At 42.7% G+C, this 27,140-nt stretch overlaps 2 protein-coding genes across 2 annotated transcripts in view; one reads left to right on the top strand and one right to left on the bottom strand.

Annotated features, from left to right (window-relative positions):
* The window catches only part of LOC139538695 (collagen alpha-1(IV) chain-like), a 70,029-nt gene extending 63,296 nt beyond the window's left edge, over positions 1–6,733 (bottom strand). Inside the window, exon 1 of the mRNA XM_071341053.1 lies at positions 6,595–6,733. Within this exon, the coding sequence (XP_071197154.1) occupies positions 6,595–6,666 (72 nt within the window). The 5' untranslated portion in view covers positions 6,667–6,733. The remainder of the gene's footprint in view (positions 1–6,594) is intronic.
* Positions 6,734–6,958: 225 nt separating this feature from the next.
* Positions 6,959–27,140, top strand: part of LOC139538694 (collagen alpha-2(IV) chain-like) — a 104,945-nt gene continuing 84,763 nt past the window's right edge. Inside the window, exons 1-3 of the mRNA XM_071341052.1 lie at positions 6,959–7,099; positions 7,456–7,592; positions 7,689–7,740. Coding sequence (XP_071197153.1) covers positions 7,525–7,592; positions 7,689–7,740 — 120 coding nt within the window. The 5' untranslated portion in view covers positions 6,959–7,099; positions 7,456–7,524. The remainder of the gene's footprint in view (positions 7,100–7,455; positions 7,593–7,688; positions 7,741–27,140) is intronic.

Here is a 27,140-nt window from a genome sequence, read left to right as displayed (position 1 = left end):
TTGTAAGTGTATGCGTGTGTGTTAGCCCCACTGATTGAGAGGGAGACCAAACCGGAGGCACGTAAGTAGCAAGGTCTTTTCCCTCTCAAGAAACAAGCGATAAACACATGCAGAAGAAAAAAACACAGCTGGACTACAGCCAAGTCACTGACCAGTATCACAGGACTTATATTAACCTAAAGGCAGGACACATGTGAGAGAAAGACAAACTTATGGCACAATATTTCAGGCCAGGTCGTTTTTTTTTCAACCCCAAAATAGAGCATCCTAAATAAGTAATTGTATTGAAAGGCCCAATGTTCCTCAGAGATAACTCTGTTTATCTATTGACTATGTTAGTCTCGACGGGCGTATGGAGAGAACATCTGCCAGGATCACAAGCTTCCTGCTGTTGATCCAAACACAGCTCCCGCGGGTGTGTCGGAACACTTTACGTAAATCCATACCAGACCAGATGAGCAGAAAATGTTGCAACTCTTCACTCACTCTCTCCCTCACTCTTTCTAGCTCTTTCTTTCTCTATTCCCATGGTGTCATCCAATCAGCAACGCTATCAAATTCAACAGAACACAAAATGTTCTGCCAAATGTTTTTTCTCACACCCACGTTCACTTTTCCTTCCCCTTTCCTTTCCCCATCCCTCTCCCTCTTCCACCTCTCCTCAGCCCTCTAAATCTCTGGGGGGTAGTCTGTCCAGATGTACGGTGTCCTACTGTCCTCCTTCCAAACACACACACACACTGATTTAAAAAGGCCCATATTAGCATGGTATGCCTTGTGGTTAGTTGTGGTTTTACAGTTCATTCACTTAACTAGCAAGTACATCAGCGCTAACTATCATTAATTCTCTAGATATTTTTTTAGGCTCATAGGAAACTTCCAGCATACATGTTTTTCTCCAAGCTCCCCTCATCATCTTCTTCCTCCTCCTCTTCTTCTCTCTTCTCTGTTTATCAGTAATTCTCAATCACAGACCAGAATTCCAACATGAGTATTTCTGGGAAAGTTTTCAGTGTAACATTTCTAGTTTCAGGTGTTAAATGAACTCTGTAAGTGTAAATTAACACTCATTTGTGTAAAATAACCAATGTGTTAGTGTTAATAACCAGTGTTAAGCCAAAAGCAATCATTATCATATTTCCCAACATGCTCTATTGCAGCTAGATTTTTTGGGATGTGATCAGTAGATGCTGTTGTTTCAAATTGGTCTCGCTTGTGCATCACTATCACTAGCTAACAGGAAAGAAATCAGAGGGTGAGCACAGAGCGTAACTGGGCCAAGCTAGAGCAACTTGTGAAGTTGCTAGAGCTGTTCGCAATCCACTCCGACCAACTTGCTGACCAGCGACTCAGCTAAGCTAGAGCAGCTTGTGAAGTTGCTGAAGCCGTTCGCAATCCACACCGACCAACTTCAATCTGTCTGATGTGGTGCCGTGTCTTCTCAACCTTGAGGCACACTTGCAGTCAACTACTCTTGCAAAACAGTTGGCACAGGTCCCCCTGAAGTCACTGTGTGAGCGCTTCGAATGCATACAGAATTCTCTGGCAGCCAACTTCGATCCAACCCCTGCAGCAGCTTGCCATATGGACCCAAATGCGTCTCTGGCACTTCGCTCAACAGAGATGGAGCCACTGATGAGGGAAGCAGAATCTTGTGTACTTCAGCAAATCAGAGAGTACAGCCGTGAAAGCAGCAGGAATCCCGCAAGATGCCAGCACGTTGAATTCAGCAAGCATCTCGACCACAGTTATTCAGAATTATAGCTTCCTTGCACCAAATATTCACACCAAATATTGTGTCTGAGGTCAACCCAAGCGTTTGTGGGGAGAATATTCAGCCTGACATCAGTCTTGAGAAAACAAAGGACCACCTCTCTGGAACGCAGAGTCTGCTTAAAGATAAACCACAAAGTCTTGTTTGGTTGAACAGAATCACACACACACAAGCTGACTGGCTGGCTGTGAACTAATAGATTTGTGAAGAAGTGTTGTATTGATTATGTTTTTGCTGCAGCTGTTTTTATTAACCCTATGGGGTTAGTCAGTGATACATGATTAATATTACATAAACATAACATGTTAAATGTGCCATGACTTCATTTGTTGTACCTGATTCTTTTTACATCTACTACCAAAGTTTAAAAAAGCATTGGATTGGTGTAAACATGGGCAAAAGAGTTTCCTTGCACCATATTTCTTGCACCAGTCTAGGCACTTATCATTTAAATCCAAGTCACATTAAGATTGCTTTATAATTTAAACCTAACCAAACCTATGTCCTGGCCATGGAGTTGTGTGGAGTCCTATAGTGGCCAAAAGCCTGTGTTTTTGGCTGATCATTGGCTGATCCCTCCTGATGACCTGTTTGGCATGAGTGGTGACAGATGGGTCATCAGGAGGGATCAGCCAATTAATTTTACTTGTGAAGAAGAAAATGTACTATTTCATGATGAGATGGCCTCAATGGCTCCCCAGACGCCATTATGACACAGATACAGAGATGTTATATCTACCCAAGTCTATGATCCTGGCCCATCACCTTATTACTGACTGCAAGTGGCAAGAAGTGACATCCCAAAAAATGAACTATAGGCCTACAACGCATACATGACTCCTAGCCTCCCATGCATAGGCTACTTTCTGTCCCCAACACTAAAAATAAAAACAATCTAAATTTACATTTACATTACATTTAAGTCATTTAGCAGACGCTCTTATCCAGAGCAACTTACAAATTGGTGCATTCACCTTATGATATCCAGTGGAACAACCACTTTACAATAGTGCATCTAACTCTTTTAAGGGGGGGGGGGTTAGAAGGATTACTTTATCCTATCCTAGGTATTCCTTAAAGAGGTGGGGTTTCAGGTGTCTCCGGAAGGTGGTGATTGACTCCGCTGACCTGGCGTCGTGAGGGAGTTTATTCCACCATTGGGGTGCCAGAGCAGCGAACAGTTTTGACTGGGCTGAGCGGGAACTGTACTTCCTCAGAGGTAGGGAGGCGAGCAGGCCAGAGGTGGATGAACGCAGTGCCCTTGTTTGGGTGTAGGGCCTGATCAGAGCCTGAAGGTACGGTCGTGCCGTTCCCCTCACAGCTCCGTAGGCAAGCACCATGGTCTTGTAGCGGATGCGAGCTTCAACTAAATATATGTATCACAAAGAAACTAAACAGAAACTAAACAAAAACTAGTAAATCAAGTCTGAAAACTAACTGCAACTGCATTTAAAATGCATTTAAAATACAAATCTAACTAATAGAAATAAAAACAAATATTGAATCACAAAATTATAATAACCTTGCTACACGCGTGCTACAAACACACACACACACACAGAGATCAATCTGTCGGGCAGATGTACTTATTTCTTCTTATCAAAAATGTAAATGCAGTGTTAAAGGGATACTTCAGGATGTTGGCAATGAGGCCCTTTATCTACTTCCCCAGAGTCAGATGAACTCGTGGACACCATTTTTATGTCTCTCTGTGCAGTTTGAAGGAAGTTGCTAACTAGCGGTAGCTCAATGACTGAAAGTCTGTGGTAACTGCTAGCATGCTAGCAGATACCATAGACATCCAGGAATTGTGCTAACACTAGTTAGCATTGGCTCATGAAACTACCTCTAACTTCCTTCATACTGGATGCAGAGACATAAAAATTATATCCACGAGTTCATCTGACTCTGGGATAGTAGATAAAGGGCCAGAACCGTGAAGTATCCCTTTAAGTACTAATAGACTAATAACACTGTAATTTATGTACATGTCTGCCCTCTATCCTTTCTAAACCTTCTTTCAAGTAGATAGGGGCGTTATGGCTCCAGTCAACCTGTCCAAACAGTCTATGTCTTGACAGTGATACTCTCCTAACCTTCCATATACCACTGCCTTCCCAGCTAATGAAAACGTATAGCCATGTCCCTATGGATGGGAGGGGAGGTGAGGGGGCTGCATGTTCAGCAGTCTCTACACATTACCAGAGCACAGCCGGGCTGTGATAAAATGCAATGGGAGCTGTATGTCAGTGTAGGGAAGTGTAGTGTTGGTTGGTGCAGACACTTGCTGCTGATATAGATATACACTGACACACAAATTAACTGACCACAGGCTTCTATATAGTTAAATACATTTCTGAAAGCGTAGAGATAATTTACAAACTATTAAAAAAGCACAGAGATACAGAAGTAGGTATGCCATATGAACATACAGTACATATACACACGCTGTCGTGGCTAGGCTTTACTTCCTCTACCCCCTGGCCCACAGCCCTCCTCCCCTACTTTTTTTTCCATCTGCCCTTCTCAGGCCACCATCCAGACCAGGACCATCCAACCGCCAACCATCCGGAGCAGTTCAACAGAAGGAGAGACCAGATCAGACTCAGAGAACACCACCACAACAAGGGCGCTGAGGAAGGAAACCCTTAAAGCAGGGTTTCCCAAACACGGTCTCCAGGACCCCAAGGGGTGCACGTTTAAGTTTTTTGCCCTAGTACAACACAGAAGACTCAAATAATCAAAGCTTGATGATTAGTTGATTATTTGAATCAGCTGTGTGGGGCTTGGGGAACAACAACAAAAAACAAGCACCCCTTGGGGTCCAGAGGACCGAGTTTGGGAAACACTGCCTTAAAGATACCAACCTACGGCTGGAGCGACCTGACCACAGGGGACTGCCTCCATTGACCTCCGAGTCACTGGCTTCCAGGTGTGTCTGCTCACTCTGAGGTTGTCCTTCCTCCCCTCTGCAGATCCAGCACCAGTCCCAGCACTAGAACACCAGACGAGGCGCAGAGGAAGGACCAAACATCTATTCTTCACTCAAAGCGAGCAGACCACAGGGGAGTACCACCACTGACCTCCAGGTCTAGGGGCTCCCTTGTGTGCTTGCTTGATCATCAGGTTGTCCTTCCTCCCCTCTGCAGGCCCAGTCGCAGCACCAAACATCTAACCTTCACCCGGAGAAGGCGGACCACAGGGGAGTGCCATCATTGACCTTCCTCCCCTCTGCCCAGTTCCTGGTTTCCAGTACCTGTCCCAGCAGCAGACCACCAGACAAGGTGCAGGGGAGGGACCAAACATCAGACCTTCCCCCGGAGTGGGCGGACCACAGGGAAGTGTGCCTGTGTGCCTGCTACCTTGTGGGCTACCTTGTGTGCCTGCTTAATCATCAGGTTGTCCTTCCTCCCTTCTGCAGGCCCAGTCACAGCACCAGCACCAACCCAGTTCCTGATTTCCAGTACCAGTCCCAGCACCAGACCACCAGATGTGACCAAACATCAGACCTTCACCCGGAGGGAGCAGGCCACAGGGAAATGCCACCACTGATCTCCGGGTCTAGGGCTTCCTTGTGTGTCTGTTTGCTCCTCAGGTTGTCCTTCCTCCCGCTCTACAGACCCAGATCCCGACCCAGCACCTGCAGCAGCCCCTTGTTTTCCTGGATCCTGGTTCTCGGTGCCCAGTCCCAACACCAGACCCAGCATCAACCCCTTCGCCAACCCTGGATACAGCAGCGGCCAAACTAACTGCCACCCTACCCAACTGCTGCGAGCCCAGACCCCACCCCTTCTCCTGCCCAAACAAAAGGACACTGACAGACTGTGAACCATATAACCAGACCAACCACTCAAGCAAAAACCCCAATCTCAAGCAAGATTCACTCACACTGCGAAATGAAAGCAAACATCCAAGAAATATGTATTGATTTCCCTTCTCCCCCCTTTTCCTTTGACTATTTGATTTGCCTTTTGATTTGATCTGCCCGTTTTAGCAATGATTTGATGACTTATTGATTTTATTGATTATTTATTGAACCTTTTGAATTATCTTTTAAAGTGACTGATATCTAAATAATGATACCGTATTTATATTACATTAGGTTTACTGTAATATGAAATACAGATTTTCACTCGTCACTGAGCTGCATATAAGCTACTGTCAAAAACAGACAGAACAGAGCGCTCCTAACAGAATAATGTCTCTGTAGAGATTCTCAGACCCACATTAAACCCTGTGACTGACCATGCTGCCTTGCTCTGGAGGTAGGATGCCAGAATAAGTCAGAGCAGCATGTATTGTGAAAATGAACCAATTACATTCAGAGTATCATGATGTCTAATGTAAGTATTTTAATAACCAAAATATAATGAATATGTTTATATATTTGGAGCACGTATTTAAATTGTGTTTGTTTTTTACATAAAAATCTAAAGAAAATCTGTCTATGTTTTTAATTGTAATTCTGAAGCATTCATTGGATGTCCAATATGATCCTGATAAATGGTGACAAGTCCTAAGAATTTGCTACCCTGAGTTTGGACATGACAATGTTTGGCTATATTCACAACTACTGCATAGCTCTATATATTGCAATATTAGAAATGGATAAGTTTCAATACATTTTACAACATAACACACGCACTCACTGGTCACTGCTGAGTCTTGGAGAGACATGGAGCTCACTATGAGTGTGCCTCACAAAACTCCAAACTCTAAACACACAACTTATAGCCTGCTTCTCAAGTTGACACATAGATAGTAGTAACATAATACGGTTTGTACATGTTAATTAAAAAAGTTAGTTAAATTGCCCTTACCTTAGCCTCTGTCCGAAATATAGTATAGGATACAGCCACCAACAGAACCAGCGTACCACAATGGACCATCATTGAGATGGGGTGCAATGGAAACGTATGTACAACTGTGCCGAATGCCCACTAAAGACCACTTGTTGAAACGTTCTTGTTCTTCAGGGGGAATGTAGATTACCAGCAGATCATGTGCAGTGCGTTGGGCTGCATCTTTGCCCAAGACGTTGTGAGCTTCTGAGCAATGCAACTTGTTCTTGTTTCTCGTCCACCCCACCCCCTATTTACGACCACCCTCACCCATACGCACGGACACAGCCCTGTTACAAAGGACCACTTCAACTTTTGACTGTTAGGAGAAAGACTGCCCTCAGTCTTTTGGTAATTTTGTCTGTATATTTGAGGATAGTGTGGTACGCGAGCGACCGGGACAACTGTGCGGTGATTTGAGTTCTTGCCGCGAGACTCTTCCCCGACAGCGCAACACATCCCAGGACGAGTGCACACAACGACTGTAAGTGCCTTTTGTGCTAATTGTTGTCTCGTTCAATAGCTACAGACTAGAGGTCTTATGTTGTTTTGCCATTTCCATTGTTAATAGCCTACAGGGGTATGACAGCCCAGGCGTAAAGCCTACAGACAAAGTCGCTTTCCAAATCCAACCATTCTTGAAGGCTATTTCTAACTGCATCAATTTGTTTTGAATATCATGTGTAAATCAATTCATTGAATAATATTGTCCACCAAAAATAGGTACCTTTCACAAACATACGCACGCGTGGGGCGAACGGTGTCAAACGTTTTGATATTCTAAATGTAATTTTATAATGTCCAGTTCAACAAATAAATTGCATTTTTTTGGGGTCTCAGTTTCGTTCGTGGCCCGCCCGATATGCATTAGGGCAGTCGCACCTGGAGAAGAAGATAGGCGCAGTAAGAATGAAGTTTGAAGTTCATATGAGCGGGACAATGCAGACAAGACACCAGATTGAACTGAAGAGCCTGAAGTAAGTGACATTGTGTGCTCAATGGGCCCGGTTATGTGAAGCAATTGTCCGTGTAAAATGTGTATTAAATGTGTATTACTCTCCCCTTTCTTTTAGGTTTCTGTTTCTATGTCTTTCCGTGGCCATCCTAGCATCAGGAGTTGACGCAGTAAGTTTTATTTTCAACTCATCATGGGGGGGGGGTATTGTTGACAAGCCGTCGACTTAACGTTTGAATGGTTTAAATTGCGCTATTAGCACATGCATAACACGGAACCCAAACCGGCTGCGCGCGTGCGCCATCGTGCATACATTTATTTTGTCCCCCCACACCAAATGCGATCACGACAAGCAGGTTAAAATATCAAAACAAACTCAACCAATTACATTCATTTGGGGACAGGTCGAATTATACATTTATGCTTGCACTTGCTAGCTAATTTGTCCTATTTAGCTAGCTTGCTGTTGCTAGCTAATTTGTCCTGGGATATAAACATTGAGTTGTTATTTTACCTGAAATGCACAAGGTCCTCTACTCCGACAATTAATCCACACATAAAACGGTCGACCGAATCGTTTCTAGTCATCTCCCCTCCTAGGCTTTTTCTTCTCTTGACTTTATATTGCGATTGGCAACTTTCATAAATTAGGTGCATTACCGCCACTGACCTTGTTCGTCTTTCAGTCACCTACGTGGGTATAACCAATGAGGAGATGGCACGTGGGTACCTGCTTCTATAAACCAATGAGGAGATGGGAGAGGCAGGACTTGCAGCGCGATCTGCGTCAGAAATAGAACTGACTTCTATTTTAGCCCTTGGCAACGCAGATGCTCGTTGGCACACGCGAGCAGTGTGTGTGCAATAATTGAAAAATATAGATTTCAACATTTATTTTGCAACGCTCACGCACGCGGTGCGAGCGGTGTAGTCAGCCTGTAACATGAACCCAAACCGGCTGCGCGCATGCGCCATCGTGCATAAATGTATTTTGTCCCCCCACACCAAACGCGATCATGACACACAGGTTAAAATATCAAAACAAACTGAACCAATTATATTAATTTGGGGACAGGTCGAAAAGCATTAAACATTTATGGCAATTTAGCAAGTTAGCTTGCACTTGCTAGCTAATTTGTCCTATTTAGTTAGCTTGCACTTGCTAGCTAATTTGTCCTGGGATATAAACATTGAGTTGTTATTTTACCTGAAATGCACAATGTCCTCTACTCCGACAATTAATCCACACATAAAACAGTCAACCGAATCGTTTCTAGTCATCTCTCTTCCTTCCAGGCCTTTTCTTCTCTTGACTTTATATTGCGATTGGCAACTTTCATAAATTAGGTGCATTACCTCCACTGACCTTGTTCGTCTTTCAGTCACCTACGTGGGTATAACCAATGCGGAGATGGCACGTGGGTACCTGCTTCTATAAACCAATGAGGAGATGGGAGAGGCAGGACTTGCAGCGTGATCTGTGTCAGAAATAGAACTGATTTCTATTTTAGCCCTTGGCAAAGCAGACGCTCGTTGGCGCGCGCGAGCAGTGTGGGTGCAATAATTGAATAACATAGATTTCAAAATGTATTTTGCAACTCTCGCGCACGCGAGGCGAGCAGTGTCGTCAGCCTGTAAGAGGGTACAGTAGGCACACATTCAGCTAATAAATATGTTTCGAGGGGACATTTGTGTGCACATCTACATTTACGGTTATGGATGCGGATTTTCTACGAGCAGTGGGCGTGACGGCTCAACTCGAGCATTTCTAGGTAATAGTTGCAGCCCGCAATTGCGGGCGTTCCTGCATATAGGCATTCCATTTGCAAGAACGCCCCCATCGAGTATGCCATTGGTTCCTGCATGAACCAAGGGGCAGGTTCCAGTCTAGACGCACGGTTTCGACTGCTCCTACAGTTTTTGACATGCGGCCCAGAAAGACAAATTCCATAGAAGGCCGCATAGAGAAGTCAGATTTAATAACCTCCTGAGAGGTTCTTATTTAATGTAAAACAAATGACACAGTGATGACAACTCACTAATCTATTTCTGAGATATTCACTTACTAGAAACATTTTGAATATCAAATTCATAAAAATGTAATAATTACACACTTTTTAAAATGTCCATAAAATGTGCACATTGTTATTTATTTTTTATCAGAATTGTTGTATTAGCCCAGTTGTGTTGTGACAAGGTAGGGGTGGTATACAGAAGATATCTCTATTTGGTAAAAGACCAAGTCCATATTATGGCAAGAACAGCTCAAATAAGGAAAGGGAAAAGACAGTCCATCATTACTTTAAGACATGAAGGTCAGTCAATGCGGAAAATGTCAAGAACTATTAAAGTTTCTTCAAGTGCAGTCGCAAAAACCATCAAGCGCTATGATGAAACTGGCTCTCATGAGAACCGCCACAGGAAAGGAAGACCCTCTGCTGCAGAGGATAAGTTCATTAGAGTTACCAGCCTCAGAAATTGCAGCCCAAATAAATGCTTCACAGAGTTCAAGTAACAGACACGTCTCAACATCAACTGATCAGAGGAGACTGCGTGAATCAGGCCTTCATGGTCAAATTGCTGCAAAGAAACCACTACTAAAGGACACCAATAAGAATAAGAGACTTTCTTAGGCAAAGAAACATGAGCTATGGACATTAGACCGGTGGAAATCTGTCCTTTGGTGTGATGAGTCCTAGTGTGAGATTTTTGGTTCCAACTGCCGTGTCTTTGTGAGACGCAGAGGTGGGGAACGAATGATCTCCGCATGTGTGTTTCTCACTGTGAAGCATGGAGGAGGAGGTGTGATGGTGTGGGGGTGCTTTGCTGGTGACACTGTCTGTGATTTATTTAGAATTCAAGGCACACTTAACCAGCATGGCTACCACAGCATTCAGCAGCGATACGCCATCCAATCTGGTTTGCGCTTAGTGGGACTATCATTTGTTTTTCAACAGGAAAATGACCCAAAACATCTCCAGGCTGTGTAAGGGCTATTTGACCAAGAATGAGAGTGATAGAGTGTTGCATCAGATGACCTGGCCTCCACAATCACCCGACCTCAACCCAATTGAGATGGTTTGGTATGAGTTGGACCACAGAGTCAAGGAAAAGCAGCCAACTAGTGCTCAGCATATGTGGGAACTCCTTCAAGACTGTTGGAAAAGCATTGCAGGTGAAGCTGGTTGAGAGAATGCCAAGAATGTGCAATGCTGTCATCAAGGCAAAGGGTTGCTACTTTGTAAAATCTAAATTATATTTTGATTTGTTTTACACTATTTTGGTTATAGTAGTTTTGATGTCTTCACTATTATTATACAATGTAGAAAATAGTAAAAACAAAGAAAACCCTTGAATGAGTAGGTGTGTCCAAACTTTTGACTGGTACTGTATATATTCACACACACACACAACATTTTGGAGAGTTAGGACATCTCTCTAGTGTTTTCAGTAATAACTATTACCGATCATGAGCTTGAATTAACAACTGTTGAATCAAGCTTTGTTTTGTGTATTAGTTCATACACCATGAGTCTGGGAATTACCATACATACCTGAATGGCACAGCTTTCAACATTTTTGTTCTCAAATGAAACAGCCATAGTTTTGATCAGGCTGTTGATTATGGCCTATGGAATGTTGTCCCACTCCTTTTTTAATGGCTGTGCAAAGTTGCTGGATATTGTCGGGAACTGGAACACACCATCATACATGTTGATCCAGAGCATCCCAAACTTGCTCAATTGGTGACATGTCTGGTGAGTATGCAGGCCATGGAAGAACTTGGACATTTTCAGCTTCCAGGAATTGTATACAGAACCTTGTGACATGGGGCCGTGCGTTATCATGCGAAAACATGAGGAGATGGCGGCGGATGAATGGCACAACAAGTATCTCTGCATTCAAATTGCCATTCTCTAAAATGCAATTGTGTTCGTTGTGTTCTGTAGCTTATGCCTGCCCATATCATAACCACCACCGCCACCATGAGGCACTCTTTTCACAACGTTGACATCACCAAACCGCTCGCCCACACGACGCCATACACGTGGTCTGCAGTTGTGAGGCCAGTTGGACGTATTACAATATTCTCAAAAAAAACGTTGGAGGCAGCTTATGGTAGAGAAATTAACACTCAATGTTCTGGCATCAGCTCTGGTGGACATTCCTGCAGTCCGCATGCCAATTGTACGCTCCTTCAAAACTTGAGACATCTGTGGCATTGTGTTGGCACATTTTAAAGTGGCCTTTTATTGTCCCTAGCACAAGGTGCGCCTGTGTAAGGATCATTCTGTTTAATCATCTTTTTGATATGCCACACCTGTTAGGTGGATGGATTATATTGGCAAAGGAGAAATGCTAACTAACAGAGATGTAAACAAATGTGTATGTAAAATTTGAGAGAAATACGTTTTTTGTGCCTATGGAACATTTCTGGGATCTTTTATTTCAGCTCATTTAACATGGGACCAACACGTTACATGTTGCAACTATATTTTTGTTCAGTATAGTACTGTGCGCCTACCATAGTCTGTTTTGGATTTGTGAAGAGACCTCTGGTGGAAGGTCTTGTGGGGTATGCATGTGTGTCTGAGCTGTGTGCTAGTAGTTTAAAACAGACAGCTCAGTGCATTCAACATGTCAATACTTCTCACAAATACAAGTTAGCCCTCCGTATACATTTAAGGGCCAGCCCTTCTTCCCTATTCTGGGCCAATTGTAATTATCCTAAATCCCTCTTTGTGGCACCTGACCACACGACTGGACAGTAGTCCAGGTGTAACAAAACTAAGGCCTGTTGGACCTGCCCTGTTAATAGTGTTGTTAAGACAGAGCTGCGCTTTATTATGAACAAAACTCTCCCCATCTTAGCTACTATTGCATCAATATATTTTGATCATGACAGTTTACACTCCAGGGTTACTATTAGCAGTTTAGACACCTCACCTTTCTCAATTTCCACATGATTCATTACAAGATTTAGTTGAAGTTCAGGGTTTAGTGAATGATTTGTCCCAAATGCGATGTTTAGTTTTGTAAAAATATTTAGAACTGACTTATTTCTTCCAACCCATTCTGAAACTGACTGCAGCTCTTTGTTAAGTGTTGCAGTGATTTCATTTACTGTGGTAGCTGACGTGTATAGTGTTGAGTCATCAGCATACATAGACACCCAGGCTTTACTTAGAGACAGTGGCAGGTCATTAGGAAAGATTGAAAAAAGTAAGAGGCCTAGACAGCTGCCATGGGGAATGCCTGACTCTGCCTGGATTATGTTGGAGAGCCTTCCATTAAAGAACATCCTCTGTTCTGTTCGACAGTAAAGCCATAACACATTTTTCCAGCAGCAGATTATAATCAATAATGTCAAAAGCTGCATCCGATGGATTTGGATACTGCTTTGGAGCAGATTTCTGCAGCATAAGTAAAGATGTGATCAACACATATGGATGATTTCATTCCTGTGCTGTTTGTAAATACCCTAGTAGGTTTACTGATAACCTGAACCAGGTTGCAGGCACTGAAGTTTGAAGCTTTTTCTTGAGTAGGCAACTTGATGAAAGCCAGTCAATATTGAGGTCACCCAGAAAATACCAATCTGTTGATATCACATATATTATCAAACATTTCACACATATTATCCAGATACTGAGTATGGTCCTGTTTGCCCCTGATCAGTAATGTTTGTGCCAGATATGGTCAGGAGGTCTGAGGGTTCTGATCTACAATAAGATATTGAATATCATAAAGTGATTTTCTGGGCCAGATAGAGAGGCTTGTTGTCCTAGTCTCTTATCATATTTTGCCTGATGAAAAGCATGTGACATGGCTCAGGCCCTCTGTCTATTGTGCTGCTTCTGGCCAAGCCTCTGATACCAGTGATACAAGGACAGAACACAGGCTATTTTTAGACAGGCATCATCCAAGACTACCCTGTGTTCAGTTCAGCATTGGAACATTTTCAGATTCCGTGTATGTCAGTGTGGCTACTGTGCCCTTTTAGAATTCCATATTTTATGTCAGGCGAATATTATTAAACTTTTTACATAGCATACATGTTATACCTATCACAATCATATTTATTAATTGCTTGCCAAAGTAGATGTTATCATATAAATACACTAGCAGTCAAAAGTTTTAGAATACCTACTCATTCAAGTGTTTTTCTTTATTTCTACTATTTTCTACATTGTAGAATAATAGTGAAGACATCAAAACTATGAAATAGCACACATGGAATCATGTAGTAAACAATTTTTTTTAAACAAATCAAAATATATTTGAGATTCTTCAACAACCTTGATGACACTTTTGCACACTCTTGGCCTTCTCTCGACCAGCTTCACCTGGAATACTTTTCCAACAGTTTTGAAGGAGTTCCCACATATGCTGAGCACTTGTTGGCTGCTTTTCCTTCTCTCTGCGGTCCGACTCATCCCAAATCATCACAATATGGTTGAGGTTGGGGGTTGTGAAAGTCACGTCATCTAATACAGCACTCCATCACTCTCATTCTTGGTAAAATAGCTCTTACACAGCCTGGAGGTGTGTTGGGTCATTGTCCAGTTGAAAAACATATGATAGTCCCACTAAGCCCAAACCAGATGGGATGGTGTATCGCTGCAGAATGCTGTGGTAGCAATTCTGGTTAAGTGTGTCTTGAATTCTAAATAAATCACTGACAGTGTCACCAGCAAAGCAAAGCAACCCCACACCACAACACTTCCTCCTCCATGCTTTATGGTGGGAAATACAAATGCGGAGATCATCCGTTCATCACACCGCGTCTCACAAAGACATGGCGGTTGGACCCAAAAATCTCAAATTTGGATTTGAGACCAAAAGACACATTTCCACCAGTCTAATGTCCATTGCTCGTGTTTCTTGGCCCAAGCAAGTCTCTTCTTCTTTTAGGTGTCCTTTAGTAGTGGTTTCTTTGCAGCAATTCGACCATGAAGGCCTGATTCACGCTGTCTCCTCTAAACAGTTGCTGTTGAGATGTTTCTGTTACTTGAACTCAGTGAATTATTTATTTGTTCTGCAATTTCTGAGGCTGGTAACTCTAATGAACTTATCCTCTGCAGCAGAGGAAATTCTGGGTCTTCCATTCCTGTGTCGTCCTCATGAGAGCCAGTTTCATCATAGAGCTTGATGGTTTTTGCCACTGCATTTGAAGAAATGTTCAAAGTTCTTGAAATGCCGAGGGGTGCCCTATACCTGCGCCCAGAGGAGAGTAGTTCAAAGTCCGGGTAGAGGGGGTGGCTTGGGTCTAAAATGATTTTGTGAGCCTTGCAGAGGGCCCTGACCTTAAAGATCTCATTCAGGCCTGTCTGTTTGACTCCAAGTACCTTGCTTGCTGTGGTGATTATTATTCTCAGCATATTTCTCTGGCTGACAGTGGAATTGCCAAACCAACAAACAATACAAAAAGTTAAAATACTCTCAATGAAGGATTTGTAAAACAGAGTCAGTATAGTACAATTAACATTAAAAGATCCCAGCTTTTTGAGAAAGTACAGTCTCTGTTAACTCTTTTTGTAGATCAGGTCTGTACATTTACTCCACTGAAGCTTATTGTCCAAGAGGACACCCAGATATTTGTATTCCTCTACAATCTCTATGTTCTGACCTCTGATAGATGTTGCAGAGGTAGGTGTTGTATGCTTCCTGAAGTCTATGCACATCTCTTTGGTCTTAATGGTATTGAGGACCAAGTGTGATTCCTCACACCACTCTACAAAGTCATTTAGGACCGGGCCATGGTGATCCTCGTCATCATGTAACAGGCTGATCAAGGCAGTGTCATCAGCGACCTTAACAAGGTGTCTGTCAGGAGGGAACTAGTACAACTATTAGTGTACAAGATGTACAGGAGTAGGGACAAAACATATCCCTGAGGAGAGCCTGTGTTGGTGTTGCGTATGTCCGACACGCGGGGACCTATTTTGACCCGCTGTGACCGTTAGCTCAGAAAGTCCAACAGCCACAAAACCAGCCCCCCATCTAAGGAGAAGTCCCGAATGAGTCTCTGTGCCAGAATGTAAGGCTGGATTGTGTTGAAGGCAGGATAAAGTCAACAGACAAAACCCTGACATGGGATTTGGCACCCTCTAGATGTCTGTAGACCATGTTGAGGAGAATAAGAATGGCATCATCAACTCCTCTGCTGGGCTGATAGGCAAACTGAAATGGGTCGAGGAGCTTCTGGGTGACGCTGAGAAAATGACTTTTCACAATTTTCTCAAGGCATTTCATTACTAAGGATGTCAAGGCAACAGGGCGGTAGTCATTCAGCACAGAGGGATTAGATGCTTAGACATATTAACTGACCATGGAACGTCCTATAGCATGTCATCTGTTTAATATCTTATTCCCATCTGATCTCCCTGACCATGTTTTCCCCTTACAGTACAACTCTTTCCCAGGAATCACAGCAGCTGCACTCTCGATATTCCTGGCCAAGGCTTTCGACTCTGTCAATCACCACATTCTTATCGGCAGACTCAACAGCCTTGGTTTCTCAAATGACTGCCTCGCCTGGTTTACCAACTACTTCTCAGACAGAGTTCAGTGTGTCAAATCGGAGGGCCTGTTGTCCGGACCTCTGGCGGTCTCTATGGGGGTGCCACAGGGTTCAATTCTCGGGCCGACTCTCTTCTCTGTATAAATCAATGATATCGCCCTTGCTGCTGGTAATTCTCTGATCCACCTCTACGCAGACGACACCATTCTGTATACTTCTGGCCCTTCTTTGGACACTGTGTTAACTAACCTCCAGATGAGCCTCGCTGCCATACAACTCTCCTTCATTGGCCTCCAACTGTTCTTAAATGCAAGTAAAACTAAATGCATGCTCTTCAACCGATCTCTGCCCGCACCTGCTCACCCGTCCAGCATCACTATTCTGGACAGTTCTGACTTAGAATATGTGGACAACTACAAATACCTAGGTGTCTGGTTATACTGTAAACTCTCCTACTGTAAACTCTCCTTCCAAAACTAAATCTAGAATTGGCTTCCTATTTCTCAACAAAGCATCCTTCTCTCATGCTGCCAGACATACCCTCATAAAACGGACTATCCTACCGATCCTCGACTTCGGCGATGTCATCTACAAAATAGCCTCCAACACTCTACTCAGCAAATTGGATGCAGTCTATCACAGTGCCATCAGTTTTGTCACCAAAGCACCATATACTACCCACCACTGCGACCTGTATGCTCTCGTTGGCTGGCCCTCGCTTCATGTTCGTCGCCAAGCCCACTGGCTCCAGGTCATCTATAAGTCTTTGCTAGGTAACGCCCAGCCTTTTGTCAGCTCACTGGTCACCATAGCAGCACCCACCAGTAGCACGCGCTTCAGCAGGTATATTTCATTGGTCACCCCCAAAGCCAATTCCTCATTTGGCCGCCTTTCCTTCCAGTTTTCTGCTGCCAATGACTGGAACGAACTGCAAAAATCACAGAAGCTGGAGACTCATTTCTCCCTCACTAACTTTAAGCACCAGCTGTCAGAGCAGCTCACAGATCACTGCACCTGTCCATAGCCCATCTGTAAATAGCCCATCCAACTACCTCATCCCCATACTGTTATTTATTTATTTTGCTCCTTTGTACCCCAGTTTCTCTACTTGCACATTCATCTTCTGCCCATCTATCACTCCAGTGTTTAATTGCTATATTGTAATTATTTCGCCACTATGGCCTATTTATTGCCTTACCTCCCTTATCCTACCTCATTTGCACACACTGTGTATAGACTTGTTCTATTGTATTATTGACTGTATGTTTGTTTATTCCATGTGTAACTAACTTTGTGTCGCACTGCTTTGCTTTATCTTGGCAAGGTCGCAGTTGTAAATGAGAACTTGTTCTCAACTAGCCTACCTGGTTAAATAAAGGTGGGGGGGGGGGGGAAAAAATTTTTTTTTCCCACAAATAAGGTTTCAAAAAACGAAAAGCTGATTTACCTAACTTGGTAGAGACCAAATACATTTCCAGAGTTAGCCATCCCTGAGAACGGGTGTGGTAACTCGTACGTCTAAAGTTTAGTAATGATGTTAGGTTAGGTACAGTGGGACTTTTTGTAAAAGGGCTTTATAAATGAAAACATAGCAATGTATCAACCTACGTCACATCAAAGAGGGCCAACCAACTTTCTGGTAGAGAATGCAGTGATGAATGCTAAACCTGTCGCCCGTAATAAAGCACAGTGTGCTATGAAAAACTGCATCTAACGGCTTTAATGAAGTAGCAGCTGCGTTCATATAGATGATGTCGCCCTAGTCTAGGACCGATAGGAACGTCGACTGAATAATCTGCTTTCTACTATTTATCGAGTGGCAGGACATATTTCTATAGAAGAAGAACATTTTTATTATCAGCTTCTTAACTAATTCGTCAATATGCTTTTTAAAAGACAGCTTTTCATCTATTCAGATGCCCAGATTCTTAAAAGCAGGGACACAGTCAATATAGACACACTCCAAAGTACATATGCTTAAATCAGAGTTATTTTGATGTGCTCTGGAGAACAACATATACTTAGTTTTACCTACATTCAATACTAATTTCAAGTCAATCAAGTTTTTCTGTAATACAATGAATGCAGACTGTAGTTCCAAAGTAGTACTCAGGTCCAGCATTCCATATCCCGTGTCAATGGAGAAATGTATTGCATTGTAAGAAGACAATTTTTGTCTATGTGTGGGAAGTCCTCCTTAATGAATGCTAGGGGAAGTGTTTGTAGGCGTGTGAATGTCCTAGTGTTTGTATGTGTGTGAGCGTCCATACAATCATATTTGTACATGCTTGCGTCTGTGCAGACATACAGTCCATGCGCATGTGTGTTTTTGGGTCACCCGAAGAGTTGACAGGCAGGGACGTGAGTGACCCACCTAAGTGCTCTGTTAAAGGGTAGGTAGCACAGAGTAGATTATCTGTATGACGTTGAGAAATAGTGCATTATGGGTAGTTTAGAAGATATCCAGAAATCAGTTAATAAATATGTAATAACCCCAAAACATAGCTATGTTCTTACTTATAGATAACCAGATCGTTACCACAAGTTACTAAGTCTTTGACCACACTGTTGTTACATTGCTGAGTAAAAACTCATGCTTCTTACCCTTTATTGGGGGAGGAAGGCCTGTGTCCGGTGCGGGGAGGGGAAGATGTCTAGTGGCGATAAGGCCAGGAAAATGGCCGCCACATCCTCTGCCAAAATAATGCCTGTGTTTATAAAGAGTACCCTGCAGTAACAATTAGGGGAAGTAGCCATTGTACTGGTTATCAGGAAGCAGCTAGGAGCCTCAGATGAGAAGCCCATGTGTGGAGGAATGGAATGGGGCTCCTAGGTCACTGTTTGAGCTGCAGCCTGTGTGTGTGTGTGTATGTAGCATGCGGTCTTAAATGAGGTCCCACTCATGTTTGAGAGTACCCCAGTAACCCTCCCAACCTCCCTGACCCTCTCTGGGCAAAGTCTGTTCCTGGATCAGTATAACTTCATTCCACACACAAATGCACACATACCAGGCCTCACACATTTGCACGATTCCCATTAAAGGCATAACGTCAAAGCTGAGGGAATGTTGTACTCTCTCTGTGTGAGTGTGTTTGTGATTATGTGTGTTCTGTTTAGTTAAGCATTGTTTCATCGGCTGTGGTGCTTTCCATAAAATAGGACATTGTTTGGTGATCGCTTTATGATACAGTGAGGCTGGACAGATGGACAGAGTCAGGAAATTCTGTGGCGGACTTGGCTGTTTTCCTTTGTATTGGTTTATATATCATTACTGTTAGGAGCCCAATAACTAGCCTACGGATATTGTTGCATTCGCTTTGTCTAGGGGTCCTAGGCCAAGTTACATGGACTGTAACGTAATTAATGTTTATGTGAGAAATCATAGTTCAGGGCCAGCTCCGTCTTCAAGGCCAGCTCCGTCTTGACCTCATCGTCGGCCAGTCCAAGAGGATTATTATTTGTTCAGATGGTGACGAAACATAAATATGTACAAAATGGAAAAATTCCAAAAGCATGCCCAAACTCGAGTCTCAAAAATAGACTCTGACTGACAATCACCCTAATTGGCAGCATCTGATGTGCTTATCAAGCTTCGGCTCAGAACCTAGACCAGGTTGCTGCCACCTGGGGATGTAGTGTGGAAGTGTATCCTGGATTGTGTGTTCGTCTATGTCCTAACACTACCCAGCTAGCACATAACGTTCTGAGAACCATATGTTTCTTAGAGCTTGGTGAGAGTGTGGTTGTCCTATGGATATTTTGCATACAACCTTCCCACAACTTTCTGGGAATGGTGCAGGATAGTTTCTTGATACTTAAGGAACTTGACAAAATTATATTTTTCTTTTTTGGGGGGGGTATTCATTACTTTAACAGATTGTTTCCTAAAATTTCAAACATAGTTACGTTTAATTTCAATTTTGGTAACGTTCTGGGAACGTTCTCCAACTGGCTGAGAGAACGTTAAGCAACAACTTTTTTCTGTGGCAATTTCAGTACTTCAGCATAACATTTCCTACAGGTTTTCTCATGATTCTATTTAGAGTCATGTTCTCAAATAGTTTTTGAGAACAGAAATAGAACGTTAAGAAAACTTTAGGCTTCCCGTGTGGCGCAGATGTCTTAGGCACTGCATCTCAGTGCTATCTGTACCACTAAAGATCATGGTTCAAGTCCAGGCTCTGTTGCAGCTGGCCGTGACCGGGAGACCCATGGGGCGGCACACAATTGGCCCAGAGTCATCTGGGTTAGTGGAGGGTTTGGCCAGGAGGCATGTTCTTGTCCCATTGCGCACTAGCGACTCCTGTGGCGGGCCGGGCACAATGCACGCTGAAACAGTCGCCAGGTGTTTCTTCGGACACATTGGTGCGGCTGGCTTCCGGGTTAAGAGGGCATTGTGTCAAGAAGCAGTGCAGCTTGGCTGGGTTGTGTTTCGGAGGACGCGCGGCTCTCGATCTTTGCCTTTCCCGAGTCTGTACAGCAGTTGCAGCGATGGGACAAGACTGTAACTACCAATTGGATACCACGAAATTAGGTAGAAAAAGGGGTATACAGTAATCCCTCGTTTATCGCGGGGGTTACGTTCCGAAAATGACCCGCGATAAGTGAAATCCGCGAAATAGAAAACTTTTTTTTTTTTTACAATTAGCAACTATTACATGTATACAAATACAGTGACTCACGTGTAGGCCGTTTCGTCGACATTATGGGTTTAGGAGATGTTCGAAATTACAAGATAATTTGGCCAACTTAATGTAAATTTGCCAAGCTGTTTTATGTACGTACACATAACTGCACGAGACGACAAAATGATAGCACAATTCGTAGCATGTTTTGATACAAGAAGCGGGAGTGAGTTTTTAGCGAATCAGAATGCAGAGCACAATGCACCAAAAAAAAAAAAAAAATGCATTATGAAAATCCGCGAAATAGCGAATCCGCGATAAGTGAACCGCGAAGTGGCGAGGGATCACTGTACATTTTTTTTTTTTTTTTTAATAACTTTAAGAATGTTATTTAAAATATACATTCCGTTCTCAACATCAACACAACTCTCTTTTCTCTATCTTGCTAAGTGTGTTCAGGTGTGGCCAACTAATTGGTCACACCTGATCTTAATGAGTGCTTGTTTCCTGTGAAATGGGGTATCCTTTGAAAAGGAAGGTATTAAAAAACCTGTCCATAACCTATAATTTCCTTTCTCAGAGCGTTAAATAAACCCCCCAGGAAAACCTTCAAGGAACCTCCCTGCCACCTAAAAAATAAACATTCCCAGGACTGGCAAAATGTTCACTTCCATTCTCAGAACGTTTAACAAACTTTCAATTTTACCAGTCAGAAAACTTGGCTTCCTTCCCAGAACCAATGGGAAACCAAAAAGGTACGTTCCCACAACTTCCAAGGAACCAAATGTGGTAGCTGGGTGACCTTCCCCCATAGCATAACACTACCTCTAGAAAAGCTGTTGACCTATTGAGGATGCTCATGAGACATTTCTCATTTGAATTGTAGTGAAGTCATTTTGAATTGACTTTTTGTACTCTGTCAATTAGGAGTCTTTATCGGTTAGTCAATAAGTCTAGTTTGGTTTGATAGAGTTGTCTATCAGGCCCTGCCTCTTTCCTTTCCTTTTATTACCCATCTAATCCCTCCGTTCATACCTTCTTCTTCATCCCTCCATCTTCAGCCCAATTCGGTTCGTTTTATCTGGGTCAGTCCCGTCAAACAGGGGTGCCTCCACACGCTCCCTCAAATGTGACATGGGTCAAACTGGAGGGTCAGAGTAAAGGAAATGTACTTGTAGTTTTACCATAAGGAATGCCTATCAACTGTGCATGCAAAGGGCATATGTTGGGACACACACATGCCATCACCACCAAAAACACTGCAACTGTGCCAGCCACAGATTAATGATAAGAACTGCTGAAGTAGATCATTGGTGAGAGAAGGGAGCAAGTGAAGGAGAGTGAGAGAGAGAATGAGACAGAGAGCAGGAAGGAGAAAGGGGGTGATGAAAGGGAGATCTAAAGCTAATGGGACACCTGTGGTTACCTTTAAGTGGCTAGAAGATTATTTACTTAGCTGAGCTATTTATTTCCATGTGCGTGTGTGTGTACGGTGTGTACAGTGTGCATACATCAGTGGTTGCGTGTGTGTGAGTGTGGGTCACATTAGTGGTTGCATGTGTGTGAGTGTGGGTCATGTTTGCCTAATCCTTGGAGATGTTAGATTTGGAGCATCTGTGGAGAAAAAAAATCCTGATCACAAATTGTGTGAACAGCAACCTGATGGATTAACTAAAGTGGATCTCCTAAACAGGAATGGGAAATGTGGGGGATGCCAACTGGGTGGTCTTTGGGGCCTGATTCCATTTTCACCTCATGCATCTTCCCAAAGCACCTATGCCTTAAATTGTTTTCAATCTGATGGGAACTGATAGGTGTTAAGAATATGATGAACTCTTCTGGTATATTTATTTCACCAAACAACTACTTTCCGATCTGTGAACAGCAAAAAGAGTAGGGCTTTAAAGCCTTGTTCACATTGACAGTTTAAAGTGATTAAAATCCTATTTATTTGCACATCTTATTTCAAATCTGTTCTTTTTCCTGCAGTCTGAATAGCCAAAAGCACATGGAATCAGATATTGCAAGCCACATTTCAAACAACCTTCATAGGTGTTTTGAAATCAGATACAAATCTAATTCCTGGCCATGTAACTTGAATCTGAACGGTCAAATCTGATTTGTTTACCCTTAAGGGTTTTTTAGACTGTTCAGCATATCTTGTTGCTTGCTACTCTGTTGACAGTTTGACAAGAACATGTGGTAGCTAACTAGCTTGTTAATTGTTTACAATCAAATGAGTGAATGTGATAGAAAGCCAAACAGCTACCTAGCTAGCGAGTTGACTGCTGTGGCTAGCCAAAAATTATATTTTAAAAAAAGTTGGATCATGTTGAGTGATAGGAAGTGATAGGAAGCACAAGCACCACCACCAATCAGCCTACACCACTGCGCACACACCCATCATTACTATGACAACTAGAGTACCGTTGTCAGTAAATGACTGCTGTCTGACCACACACACATCCGATTTGGTCACTTGTAAATTGCTGTTTGTACAGTCAGTAGTCCAAAATGGATTTGGGCATTAAGAGAAGGGGTCAGGGGCCGAAATGGAACTGGACCATGGTTCATTTCAGGGTGTTTAGTACAGGGTGTTAGATTAGTGAGCTAGTGACATAGTCCTGTAGCTACAGATGTTGTTGACTTAGACATTTCTGAGAAAAACCTCAGTGATATACGACAAGATATATGAAAGGCAGATCCTGTTGGAAACACATGTCTGATCTAAACCAGTAAGAAAACTCCTGTTGGACTTTAACACAGGCATGCATTGTGGATTAATTTATATATGTGTATATGTGTTGTGTCAGCGTGAGAGGTTCATATTCTGCAGATACATAGCATGTGACTGTGTGTGTCACGACTTCCGCGGAAGTCGGCCCCTCTCCTTGTTCGGACGGTGTTCACGGTCGACGTCACCGGCTTTCTAGCGATCGCCACTCCATTCTTCATTATCCATTGGTTTTGTCTTATTCCATTCACACCTGGTTTGCATTGCCCAATCACACTACATGTATTTATTCCTCTGTTCCCCCTCATGTCTTTGTGTGTAATTATTTTGTGTGTTACGTGTTGTACGCACTGGGCTAAGCTTTTGTTCTTTTCCGTGTGTTTTCACGAAGCTTATTTGTATTGCTATACATTTATGTTGTGTGACATTTGTGCGCGCTATACACTTTGCCTTGTTGGCTGGAGGAGGTTTTTGACGCAGCTGCGTCCATCTGTATATCTCTACTGCCGTAATAAAGTGTGCGCCTGTTCACAATTCTCTGCTCTCCTGCACCTGACTTCGCCACAAGTACGCACATGCCTGACAGTGTGTTAGACCATAAAGGGAATGGATGGGAGTGGGGCTTTTATTCTCAGAACAGTGGAGAGAGATGGGTGTGGGATTTCCAGGGTATCTGATGCCATGGATACCCGTTTCTCTTCATGCCTCATATTCAACCTCAGTCTTGTGTGACAACCTTCAACCTTCAATGGTCAGACTCTCACACACACACTTTGGGTTTGGACACACATACTTTGAGCATACACTGAAAAAAAGTAAGGTTTTTAAATGGTTCTTCCTCAGCTCTTAAGGTTCCTTGGAGACCTCTAAAGAACCTTTCAGTTAAGTGTGGGGTTCTTGATGTGACATCTACAGTTCTTGAAATGTATGGAAGCCTGCAGATGTGTGTGATCCTTTCATAGCACACAGAACATTGGCTAGTGTTGATTTTTCAATTTAACATTTCTAGTATTGATTCAAGAGATACATTAACACTGTAAAGAGTTAAATTAAAACTCAGTGGTATAACAGTGGTATAACATAACCCCAGTGTTGGTATTAACCAGAGTATTAACCAGAGTGGTATTAACCAGAGTTGATAACTAGAGTTAATACAATTCAAAATGTTGGATATCCCCACTGGCTGGATTCCAATATGAATTACACATCACTTTGCAAGCCAGCATAATGTGACTTGGGTTTACCTCATCTGACCTTTCATCTCATTTGGAGGAAGGGTCACCTGGGTGTTGGGTGGTCTGTGGGGCCTGGATCCATTTCCACCTCTTGCACCTTCCCAAAGCTCCTATGCCTTATATCATTTTTGGATCTTATGGGAACTGATTGGTGTTAAGAATATGATGACTCTTCTGGCATATTTATTTCACCAAACAATTATTTTGTGAACAGCAAAAGGGGTAGGGCTCTAAGAGAAGGGGTTAAGGGCTGAAATGGAACTGGACCTTGGTACATTTCAGTCTGTAGAGTACAGGAGGTTAGAATCTATAATGTAATAATAATAATGCCAGGATGCTCATATCTTAATCTTCCCAACCTTAGCAGTCATTCTGAATGCAGGTTGTGAATGAATAAAAATTACAAATGTTGGATATTCCCACTCTGGCTGGATTCTAATAGTAATTACACATCACTTTGCAAGCCACCATAATGTGACTTGCAGGCCGGATGTGGCATATAATCTAGTGATGGGAACTGAGGCTTTCCGAAGGCTTCAACACTTTCTGTAGGCTTCTGCGCTTTCACCAAATTGGGATAAAAAACAGTTCATTACTCTGAGCTTCATGTCTGTTCACAATGCAAATAAGTGACATCTGCTAGTCAGTAATAGATAACAGTGTGTGATTATCAGATAGACTCCCCCCCCCCTCCCCCACTGTTTTCATCAAAACTCCTTGGCGCAGCTGTTAATTATTGGCATTAGTAGTCTACAATCAGTTGGAATACCAGGTTTGTAGCTTACATCATGCTTCCCTTTTTTGCATTCAAGTTTACTAGTTTTCAAAAACTGAATATATGGCATTATTTAGGATGCCAACACTGGGGTTATGTTATACCACTGAGTGTTAAGACAGAAGCTTATACTATACTAAATAAAACAAATTATTTGAACAACAGAAAGTGTGGTTTCACATAAAACAATTTTAAAAATTGTGTGCCTTCAACAAGATTTGACCTCATACCCTCAGGTCCCTGACTGTTCCATAGTTCCCTACTCTACCTGTTAAACTACCAGTCAGGTGAAAATGTTTGTACAAAATCCTAATTATATTTGTAAGTACACTGTCCAGTAGAGGCTGGTGTTTAAAAGCAGCTTGGAATGGAAGAAAGCACTAGAACCACAGCAAAATCAGTGGGATCTTCCATTTGCAACAGGTGGTTTGAAAAGCATGTGATCCAACAAAGCTTCGGATGTCATTGATGACATACTTCCCATAAAGTGATGCATGCATCGGCACACTGCTCCAAAGTTTGCAGCTTAGTAATTTTGACACATGCGCCGGAGCTCCGGTAGCAAACGTAACATCACTGCTGTAAACGAGTTGTATTAGGGTACAACTAGGCACTCAAAAGAAGGCCTCATGAAATATGTATTGTGTTCTCTTTAATAATTTAACTGACACCATATTCACTTAGGGTCTCACTTGATTTGATTTGATTTGATTTGAATGAATGCAACAACCATGTCTCTGTCACTAGCAAAGACACTTATGGGTGGTTACTCTAAAATTAACTCAAAAGACACCGTGGGAAATATGCAAATAAGGCTTAAAACTTTTTTACACAAAGTCTTTTCAATTTCTGTCCCGAAAGGTCGAAACATTGCTGGCTTTGGATTTTTGTATGGTCCTTCAAAGAACCATCCCATGTATGGTTCTTCAGAGACCCTAAAATTGTTCCCCTATGGCATCGCTCTCAAGAACCTTATTTATGTATGTAGTTCTGTCCTTGAGCTGTTCTTGTCTATTGATATCAATTTGGCCTTGTTTTGCTACAGACATAGACTTTGGTATAAACTGGTCCATAGAAGACTGTGTTGCTGTGGGTCGCGGAGTAGGCCTACTTGATTGAGTGGATACTAGTTTCTCGAAGCTCCGCTACAGCTAGCTTCACAGTTGGGTGCACAGTTCGCATATGCCGGTGTAGGTTGTGCGTAGAACCAGCTTTATATGAGATTTAGTTTTGGCAAATTCTACACTGTGCTCTAACATTGTCTACGTTATTAAAATGCATCCAAATGCTACTGTGCTTCAGACTCATTTTCCAGCTGTTGTTTTCACTGCTGTCCTTCCTCTCTCTCATCGGCTGCTAAGTGTGTGACTGTGAGTGAGTTGGCTCGGCCCGCCCTCACGCATCTTTGGTTCATTGGTTGACACTGCATGTCTGATTGACAGGAACAACAGGTGAGGCTGTTAGTCTGAGCAGACAGGCAGAACGAATGTGTGTGCGCTTGAGCATTTAGGCCTATTATTTTATTTATTTTTTCATTCTTTGAATTAGTTAATTCTATTCATTTAAATCTTTTGATTATTCATATCTTCATTTAAAAAATATTTTTATAAATAGATTTGGCTCCTCTGATATGCGAGCCAGCTCCCAACGTTCACCTACAAGAGCCGGCTCTTAGAG

This window comes from Salvelinus alpinus, chromosome 14, assembly GCF_045679555.1.
Source record: "Salvelinus alpinus chromosome 14, SLU_Salpinus.1, whole genome shotgun sequence".
Classification (NCBI taxonomy): domain Eukaryota; kingdom Metazoa; phylum Chordata; class Actinopteri; order Salmoniformes; family Salmonidae; genus Salvelinus; species Salvelinus alpinus.
This window is presented reverse-complemented; position numbering and strand designations above follow the sequence as displayed.